Below are 10,625 nucleotides of genomic sequence, written 5' to 3'. Positions count from 1 at the left end.
GTCACCACCGACAAATCCACTATAATTGAGAATTTCAATAAGCATTTTTCTACGGCTGGCCATGCTTTCCACCTGGCTACCCCTACCCCGGACAACAGCACTGCCCTCCCCTCTGCTACTCGCCCAAGCCTTCCCCATTTCTCTTTCTCCCAAATACAGTCAGCTGATGTTCTAAAAGAGCTGCAAAATCTGGACCCTTACAAATCAGCCGGGCTAGATAATCTGGACCCTTTCTTTCTAAAACTATCTGCTGAAATTGTTGCCACCCCTATTACTAGCCTTTTCAACCTCTCTTTCGTGTCGTCTGAGATTCCCAAAGATTGGAAAGCAGCTGCGGTTATCCCCCTCTTCAAAGGGGGGGACACTCTTGACCCTAACAGCTACAGACCTATATCTATCCTACCCTGCCTTTCTAAGGTCTTCGAAGGCCAAGTCAACAAACAGATTACCGACCATTTCGAATCCCACCATACCTTCTCCGCTATGCAATCTGGTTTCAGAGCTGGTCATGGGTGCACCTCAGCCACGCTCAAGGTCATAAACGATATCTTAACCGCCATCGATAGGAAACAATACTGTGCAGCCGTATTCATTGACCTGGCCAAGGCTTTTGACTCTGTCAATCACCACATCCTCATCGGCAGACTCGACAGCCTTGGTTTCTCTAATGATTGCCTCGCCTGGTTCACCAACTACTTCTCTGATCGAGTTCAGTGTGTCAAATCGGAGGGTCTGTTGTCCGGGCCTCTGGCAGTCTCCATGGGGGTGCCACAGGGTTCAATTCTTGGACCGACTCTCTTCTCTGTATACATCAATGATGTCGCTCTTGCTGCTGGTGATTCTCTGATCCACCTCTACGCAGACGACACTATTCTGTATACTTCTGGCCCTTCTTTTGACACTGTGTTAACAACCCTCCAGGCGAGCTTCAATGCCATACAACTCTCCTTCCGTGGCCTCCAATTGCTCTTAAATACAAGTAAAACTAAATGCATGCTCTTCAACCGATCGCTGCCTGCACCTGCCCGCCTGTCCAACATCACTACTCTGGACGGCTCTGACTTAGAATATGTGGACAACTACAAATACCTAGGTGTCTGGTTAGACTGTAAACTCTCCTTCCAGACTCACATCAAACATCTCCAATCCAAAGTTAAATCTAGAATTGGCTTCCTATTCCGCAACAAAGCATCCTTCACTCATGCTGCCAAACATACCCTTGTAAAACTGACCATCCTACCAATCCTCGACTTCGGTGATGTCATTTACAAAATAGCCTCCAAAACCCTACTCAATAAATTGGATGCAGTCTATCACAGTGCCATCCGTTTTGTCACCAAAGCCCCATATACTACCCACCACTGCGACCTGTACACTCTCGTTGGCTGGCCCTCGCTTCATACTCGTCGCCAAACCCACTGGTTCCAGGTCATCTACAAGACCCTGCTAGGTAAAGTCCCCCCTTATCTCAGCTCGCTGGTCACCATAGCAACACCTACCTGTAGCACGCGCTCCAGCAGGTTTATCTCTCTGGTCACCCCCAAAACCAATTCTTCCTTTGGCCGCCTCTCCTTCCAGTTCTCTGCTGCCAATGACTGGAACGAACTACAAAAATCTCTGAAACTGGAAACACTTATCTCCCTCACTAGCTTTAAGCACCAGCTGTCAGAGCAGCTCATAGATTACTGCACCTGTACATAGCCCATCTATAATTTAGCCCAAACAACTACCTCTTTACCTACTGTATTTATTTATTTATTTTGCTCCTTTGCACCCCATTATTTCTGTCTCTACTTTGCGCTTTCTTCCACTGCAAACCAACCATTCCAGTGTTTTTAGTTATTATTTTTCTTGCTGTGTTGTATTTACTTCGCCACCATGGCCTTTTTATATTTTTATTTATTTATACATATATTTGTTTGCCTTCACCTCCCTTATCTCACCTCACTTGCTCACATTGTATATAGACTTATTTTTTTTTCACTGTATCATTGACTATATGTTTGTTTTACTCCATGTGTAACTATGTGTTGTTGTATGTGTCGAACTGCTTTGCTTTATCTTGGCCAGGTCGCAATTGTAAATGAGAACGTGTTCTCAATTTGCCTACCTGGTTAAATAAAGGTTAAATAAAAAAAAATTAAAAAATGAAATAAAATAGTGCAGGAACAGATAGGGTCAAAGTAGTGGATTATGGGTTTTTGATAAGTGTAGCTGGCGATGTCTAGGGCTATATTTCACTAGAGGAACAGGAATAATTAAGAACATGTAATTTAGGTAGGCCATGACTGGACTCACACTCCAGTACAGTAGGCAGTGGTGTAATCACCTGAAAGTTGGATGCCATCCGCCAACCAAATTCCAAAGAAGAATGACAGGGCCAAGGTTATGACTGAGGTTCAAACTCCATCTTGGGGAGCTGTCCAAATGATTAGCCAAGCAAGGGAAGTTAGCAAAATAAGCCCCTCATCCCTCGTTTTTAGCCTCAGCCCTCGTTTTAGTCGAGTTTGCAAGTGTACAATTATGTTCAATTCAATTCGAGACAATTGTACATCTGCTAAGAAAAGTCAGTATTTGGCAACAAGAACAAAAAAAATTAACAATAATTTCAGTGGTTTTGTTATCATTGCAATAGTAACATATTATATCTTTTATGTTAAAATTATAGGCAGTGTTCATAATGTTAAATAAGTACTTTGCAAGGTTTTCCCAAAATTCTGACACAAATTTACATTCAAAGAACAAGTGAGACAGATTCTCACCCTTTTTCACAGAAAACGCAGATATCATCAATAGCCACAAATTTGGAAATCATAGAATTACATGGATATATCTTATGTAAAATTTTGAAGTGCACTTCCTTAACTTTGTTTGGTATACATTATTTGTAAGGCCGTAACCATGCATTTTTCCAGACAATGTCAGGAATAAGCATGTTCCAGAAAAACTTTCCTCTCGGTGTAAGTTGGTTTTGTGAATGAAGAATTTGTCTTATATATTTATTACAACAAGATTTCTCAAGTAAGCCCACGCCTTCCAATCTGAGTTCTGGATAAACTTTGTGATCATTCCCAAAATTAAGATGACTTTTCATAAGTGTAGTTAGACCACTGGGAACGGCTTTGAGCACAGAAATAAACTCTCTGAAAGGTATTGGAAACTCTTTCAATGTTATAAATTGTTCATATGTGAGAATATTACCCTTGTTGTCAAAAATATCAAGAACAAAGTCAATATTCCTCTCATGCCAGCTGGGGTAGAACAATGACTTATTCCTTACAGTTATGTCTGAATTATTCCACAAAAGAGCTTTATGAGGGGAAAAATTGTGCAGGAAACATATTTTCCAGGCCAGTAAAGCTTGTTGGGGAAACCTAGCCAATTTAGCAGGTAATCTTTCAGGAATATAATTACAATTCAGTAAAAATTGAAGACCTCCCAATTTATTAAACACATTATTTGGAATGAAATACCATATTGAATCAGTATCGAGCAAACATTTTTTCAACCAGTTTTTCTTGAAAGTGTTATTTATGTCAACAAAATCCAACACTTCTAGACCACCTTCAGCTCTTTTGTTAGAAAGGACTCATTATAGCTTTCTTTGTCCCTCTATGTCGACAGGTATGACGGTCTTTGCGTGTCTCGTCTAAACTCAGCATATGTCACATGATCATTTATGTGAGAGGATTGACCAATGAGGAGCAGCAGTGAGTTTTTGAATGGTGAAAGGCAGGATCAGTAACATAAGAGAGGGAAACTCGCAGCGACACGTGAAAAAGGTCCATCGACCATATCACATCAGAAGCATTACAAGCTACTGTACATGGAAATATAAATACATCGGTGACCGACAATATTCCAGAAAAGACAGGCCTGTTGTGAAATTTCTAGATTTTCCGTCACCAAATCACGACTACAATAATTTGGAACGAGCCACTTGAAGAAAGGTGATTTGTGTTTTACTTGTCAAAGCTAACGTAGTAGCTAGCTAAGCTTAGTGCTAGATAGCTAAGCCTGCTAGCTAGCTAACGGGAGCTAATTCATTATTGTTAGCTAGCAAGTTAGCCAGCTATTTAACTAGCCTGCTAACTTAGCTAGCTAGTTCCAAAGGTTGTTGGATGACATTTTGTGTTTTATGAACTATGTTGGCTAGAACACTCAGTGGGTGACATGCTGATGAACATGAGGAACTAGCTATGTATGATATAGCTAGTTATTTAACCTAGATTTTGTTTGCTAGGGTGGGTTAGTTAAACAAAAAACGTAGCTACTAACGTTACTGTAGTAGATAAAGCTTGTCGCCTTACTTAGCCATCTAACGTTAGCTAGTTACATTCATTGGTTTATGATGCGCAATACAGGTGCATTGATCACATCTGACCTGACAAACCTGTAATTATGTCATGTTATTGCCTTTGCTTGGGCTTTACTACTTGGAGGTTTATTGGTAGACTTCAAACGATGAGGTGTATTGCCGCTACGTACTATTCGGGTAGTAAATTAAATATAAACATAATACTCCTTCAGTCAGTCCAAATCACAGGATAGAACATTCAGTCGACAGGATTCCTTGTAATGCTCCTGCTGTAAAATCCCTGAGTACCTAAACTTTCAAATGCATTCTTTTTTTCAGGTTGGCATCATGTCTCAGAAGCAGATATATTACTCTGACAAATATGACGATGAGAAATTCGAGTATAGGTAAGTTAATGCTGTACGTTTTTCTAAAACAGTTATTAGCTAGCTAATATCGATATGTATGTCTTGCCTGGCAGCGGTCTTCCTTCCTAGCCCTGTGATGTTGACACTGCACGACTCAGTAAAGTACCATTCAATTTCTCCACTCTCTGTAGGCATGTGATGCTGCCCAAGGACATTGCCAAGCGTGTGCCCAAGACCCATCTGATGTCAGAGACTGAGTGGAGGAACCTGGGCGTCCAGCAGAGTCAAGGCTGGATACACTACATGATCCATCAACCAGGTACACTGTCGAATGTTAGTATTAACGCTCAGTACAGTAGAAAGAGTGAAGTGCTGGTGAATACAGCAGCATAAAGGCTATTATGGAGGAATACAACACTGAACTGTACTGGGGGATTACAGTTGTGGCTATGTCGCACCATGGGGGTTCATATCAGTACAGTAGGCAGTGTGATGTGGTGAATCCAGCGGCATAACATTGAGTTATACAAACACTGAATTGTAGCCTACTGTACTTTGTGGAGCTCTCTGACTTGGGGATTACTTTTGTACCCATGTCTTGGGTTTGGGTCATTGGTGATTAGGATGTGCTACTCCTTAGATGTTTGAAGCTCATGTTGAATTTTCTGGGTACTGCATAAACCATCTTGTGATATGGGGTGTATTGACTTAGAATTAAACGGGCTGAAACGGAGAGGGAAACGGAGAGGGAACTACCTGCATTTGTTCAATAAGAAACTTTACACTTCTCTTGATAGTATCACTGATCTTAAATAAGCTTACGTATCGGCCTCACGGCCTTCGTCATAGCTTTTGTGAGTTTTTATTTTTTTTGCACCCATAGCCCCACCTACATCCGTTCCAGGCGAAGAAAAAACAAATAAGTGCCACCAAATATAACAATATACATTTCATAAATATTAAAATAAAGTGTGAAAATAAGACGTATTAAACATGTCTGTAAAACCACATTGAGGACACAGACCTACCAAGCAAGTTTTCATTAGTCATTGGGTACATCGTACCCAATTCCCTACAGACAGCGACTCCCGCTATCATCGCACACAGCCGGGGTTTTTTTAGCCCGGAAGCAACACAAGGCTCCACGAAAGAAAAGGAACGATGTTGGAGGTAAGCGGTCGACGAGGGGACCAGGAACACAGGCCGTGGACACGGAGCTACAGCAGGACGCTGTAATTAACCTCTCCAAAAAAAGACCTTACTGACGCGCACGTCTCAGTCTTATCTAAGGGCCTCTCTTTTGTACCTACATGTACAGATACACCATTCGATATGAAAGTAGATCTGTTAATATTCTTTCGCAAGATTAAACGTATGCGTTTTCTCAAAACACTGTTTCGGGCCTAGAAACAGATCAAAGAACTGGTACCCATTTTAAGCCCAAAAGCAAATTCTGTCCTATGGTTAACAACTCTTCGATTAATACCTATTGTAGGTTAGTCGAACAAGAAGCCATGTCAGTATATAGGAGACAAACAAACCACATTCAGAAGAATCTCACTAGAACAGAAGAACAGGCACTTAATGAATTAATGAAAGATTCAGGGGGGTGCTGTGGTTGTTTTAGACTATGAAAAATATAAAGAAGAAATTCAGACAACACTCAGCAATGAACGTTTCTATAGAAAACTGAGTGTTGATCCCATACAGGTGTTCCAAAGGGAAATATGCTCGAATCTGGAGCAAGCCCTATTAAACAACCCTCTCAAAACCTGAATATGAATATCTTTGCTGCAAATGTGCCATACGTCCATGCCTGTACATTTTACCGAAATTACACAAACCTAAAACACAAGGCAATTATCCAGGCAGACCAGTGGTTGCAGGAATAGGCTCAATGCTAGAGCCGTTGTCGATCTTTGTAGACTCTTATTAAAACTCATGTGCAAACATTGCCATCATGTGTGAAAGACTATAGACTTCATAAACAAGATCTCACTAATAACGGGTTTAACAGAAGACTCTATTTTGGTCACACTAGATGTCGAGAGTATATACCAGCATTCCCCATGTGGGGGGGCTGGGAGCCCTAGCTCACTATTTGGGAGATGGAGACACTAATGAATATCCACCAACAAACTTTATTCTAGAGCTGGCTGAATAGGTTTACAACTCTGTATAGAAAAGAAACGGACAGAAATACTCTTACAGGGGGACAGCTTCCATACTGAGCCATTAAAAAGAGGACTTCCAAGAAGCCAGTTTTCCAGACTGCGTCGTATATATGCCACTCCACAGAGGATTATCTAGAAAAAGCAGCGGAGATGCGCACTAGGTTTCTAAGAAGAGGCTGTTCGCCACAATGTGTAGAAGAAGCTCTTAATTTGGCATTGGGGAACAACACGAGATGAACTGCTACAAAAAAGACCCGCTGAAGAACACTCCGTAATGTTCACAACCACATATACTTTGAACTCGCGAAAAGTGGGTGGTGTGGTCAAGAAACACTGGCATATTTTATCATCGGACCCAGCTTTGCCGGCTGAATTTAAAAATCCACCACTTATTGTGTATAGGAGAGGTCACAATTTACGCGCTAAATTGGTTCATGCCAACTGCCAGCCAGAAAAGAAAATCAGCCAGGCTCTTTTACGCCCTCTTCCAAATGGTAGCTATAAATGCAGAGGATGCGCACAGTGCAATATGATGAATATTGTGTGAATATTTCTGCCACCCACATACAGGAAAATGGTTCCAAATAAATGACATTATTACGTGTTCCACCACCCATGTTATTTACATTATTAAATGTCCATGTGGGCTGTGCTATGTAGGTAAAACCTCTTGTTCTCTCAAACAGAGAATCTGTGAACATAGAGGTTCAATCAGGAGAATGACAGGGATTATCCAGTCGCAGTACATTTTAATGACCTAAATGACATTTCTACCTTTTTAGATTTTGTGGCATAGAGGAAGTTAAGATATCAGACAGGGGAGGTGACAATAATAGTCTGAGTAAAAGAGAATGTTTTTGGATTTGAACATGAATTATGCTCCTATTTAAGATTACTCGGTTTTTCGTACGATGTACCCAATATTAATGAAAACCTGCTTGGTAGGTCTATGTCCTCATTGTGGTTTTACAGACGTGTTTAATACGTCTTATTTACACACATTATTTGAATATTTATGAAATGTATATTGTTATATTTGGTAGCACTTTGTTTTTCCTTCGCCTCAACCCCTTTCGATGCATGGAACGGATGTGGGTGGGGCTAGGTCTACATAAGGGTGCTAATTTAAAAAAAATAAAAGCTCTGACGAATGCCGTGAGGCCGATACGTAAGCTGTTTTTTCTCCAGACTTTCAATATTTGAGTCAACGAGATGAGATTTGGAAGGATCAAGGGTGGCCTCACGAGACTACTAGAATACATGAAAGAATTATCAGCTTTCCAAACTCTGACTCTAAGGATGAGTCCCAATAATATCTCCTTTCGTTCACTACTTCCCACAAATCTGAATGCATTGGAGTGGTGTAGGCATGGGCTAGAGGGAGTTTCCACCGTGTTTCTTATACCAGCCATTTTCTTTCAAATTAGTGAAGGGCCGTAAACAAGTGCACACTTTGGAAGGAAGGAGAGATATTTGGGATACCGCCTGAAATGTTTTTCATTCAGTTCCTGAACTTCATTCTCAAATGTTTCCTGTTTTTATTATTTTTTTCTTTTTCTCCAGAGCCCCACATCTTGCTTTTCCGTCGTCCTCTGCCCGCAGCCTGATCTCAGACAGAGTGCGCGGGAGAACACTCATCGGGAAGAAGATAAGAGAGTGGCTGGAAATGGATGAACACTTCAGTTGGATGGATGAAAAGACTATTTTCCACATGTGTATCGTATACATTGCAGTGGAGCCAGAGTCGAGCGCTCCAACCCACTGTCCTCACTCACTGTAAAGCCTTTCACATTTCCTATGGATCTGCTTGGAACCCTTTCATCCTTTTCTCTATTTGTATTTCTGTAATAATTCAAACTTTTTTGTATTAGGACTAACTTGATAATGTTGTCAGGGTGTATGTCTGGGGAGAAAAAGAAAAGCTGTGGTAACACTTTATTCTAAACCTTACCCGCTGTGCGTTGACTAACATGATGCTCATATCTATTTTAAGCGATATAGTAACTGTGTAAAATGTAAGGGGGACATTTTTGAAAGCGCAAATGTGCCGGGATTTGACCAAAATGACTATGATCAAATACCTGTTATGGCACTTGATTCATCTTGTTTTGAATACTGCAGATTGTATCAAGTGTATGCACACCTACTCTGTACAAATGATGATAGTACTCTGGACACTGTAAAAATGTTTTTTTTTTTTTTTTTTTTACAATTGTGACCTGCAATTATAAGTGATGCTGTTGACTGTCTGCATTTTAGAGCTGTCAAAATGGGGCCCAAGATCTTTTTTGCCATGTCTATTATTGTACAAATCAGCTGCTCAGTATTTATGAATTCTTGTACCCCGGAAATAAATGTTTTTTAATTTGTAATTCTTCTCACAGATTATGATGTGGTTGTGAATTATTATTTAACATTTTTATATATATATCCTTAAAGTGGCACTAATGGTACTGTCCCCACTACAATAAATACATACTTAAATACATGTAAATTGGTCCTTGAAACATTTACATTGAATTACTGTAAAATTCCATTAGCCCTCCTATCATGATCAACAGAGGTCTGGGACAGGGTACCATGAGCGGTGAAGACAGGGTACCATGACCGGTGAAGTCAGGTCAGGGCTCCACAGCATAAATGGGATCAGCAGCACGACCAGGTGGTCAGGACCAGCCAGGATTGGAATAAACAGGTTGTACTGAGGCACTGTTCAAGGGCTCTGGTCTGACAGGACAAACAAAACGAACGAGGAGTTGGTGGCAGTATGCCAACGATCACAGTATACCAGATATGTCTGGCTGACTAATAACTTGGCACATACAAGCTATTGTAGCATAAATACTGAGACAAGGGGGTTGGTAAATACTGGCCCTGTCCAAAGGTACCCATGGAGTATAAGCACTATAAAATGTTTGTTCAGTAGACATAGTTATCCGTTTTGAGCACTTTCATTAAGTGCTAGTTTATGTTTTAACAAATGTCAAGGAAATCATATCAAAAGTAGTGTGAATATTGATTGTACTGTGAAAAGCAGTTACCAGATGGAATATGTATTCAAAGTGATTCAGTGAAGTGAATAAGGGACTTTGTTTTACCCAGACAATTGAAAATATGATTAGAGTTTTGAAACATGAGCCATTTTGATGATCTGTTCAGAATGGTATGCTTAGAGTTGTGAAAATGTACCACAAACTTGTGAAATGCATCAAAGTGATTGAATTTTTATTTATTTTTATGTTTAGTGACCTTCCCTCCCAGCCAACATGTCCAGGTAGACCTGTCATGCCAAAAAGTGTCTCCCACGGCGTCACAATGGGATTAGATAAACTATTAGCGTCCGTTGCTATATAAAGGCTGTGATGACCTAATGATTCGAATTTTGAAGATCATTACAGTCCAAATTACGTTATTTTCATCATCGCTATGCAAACAGGTCTGAGTTCCACAACAATTTCGCTGTTTAAACAAGTTTTGTTTAGCTAATGAAATGAAAACATTACTTCAAACTACTTTAGGGTGTCTTGTTAACATTAGAACATGAAATCCATGTCTTAAACGTTGCTACGTTTCGGAAATAGCAAAGAAAACGTGTAATCTGCTTGACACATTAAAGTTACTTACCTTACATATCACAAATCAGCTAATTTCCACTGCATTCATATTCATACACTGGCTTGTCTGGCTATCATATTTTTATCTTAACTTGTCCTTCCCTTATCTACACTGAAATAATATATTTTCAGTAGTCCTAGTTTCCATACACTAAGTTGACTGTGCCTTTAA

The 10,625-nt window shown here is 40.3% G+C and overlaps 1 protein-coding gene across 2 annotated transcripts; it reads left to right on the top strand.

Annotated features, from left to right (window-relative positions):
- Positions 1 to 3,746: 3,746 nt before the first annotated feature.
- On the top strand, positions 3,747 to 9,224 carry cks1b (CDC28 protein kinase regulatory subunit 1B). Of its 2 annotated transcripts, none has more exons than XM_071367179.1 (4): positions 3,747 to 3,950; positions 4,637 to 4,704; positions 4,857 to 4,998; positions 8,403 to 9,224. In XM_071367179.1, exons 2-4 carry the CDS (start codon positions 4,646 to 4,648, stop codon positions 8,511 to 8,513), a joined length of 312 nt encoding a protein of 103 aa, XP_071223280.1. In that variant the 5' UTR covers positions 3,747 to 3,950; positions 4,637 to 4,645; the 3' UTR covers positions 8,514 to 9,224. The 2 variants fall into 2 exon arrangements, with proteins under 2 accessions (XP_071223280.1, XP_071223281.1); XM_071367180.1 differs by having other exon boundaries at positions 3,749 to 3,950; positions 4,857 to 4,984.
- Positions 9,225 to 10,625: the final 1,401 nt, after the last annotated feature.

Source organism: Salvelinus alpinus, chromosome 26, assembly GCF_045679555.1.
Source record: "Salvelinus alpinus chromosome 26, SLU_Salpinus.1, whole genome shotgun sequence".
Classification (NCBI taxonomy): domain Eukaryota; kingdom Metazoa; phylum Chordata; class Actinopteri; order Salmoniformes; family Salmonidae; genus Salvelinus; species Salvelinus alpinus.
This window is presented reverse-complemented; position numbering and strand designations above follow the sequence as displayed.

Coding starts and splice junctions, on each gene's coding strand:
- cks1b (XM_071367179.1), top strand. CDS start 4,646: ATGTCTCAGAAGCAGATATATTACTCTGACAAATATGACGATGAGAAA. Junction 4,705..4,856: donor GATGAGAAATTCGAGTATAG/GTAAGTTAATGC, acceptor CACTCTCTGTAG/GCATGTGATGCTGCCCAAGG. Junction 4,999..8,402: donor AACCAGGTACACTGTCGAAT/GTTAGTATTAAC, acceptor CTTTTTCTCCAG/AGCCCCACATCTTGCTTTTC.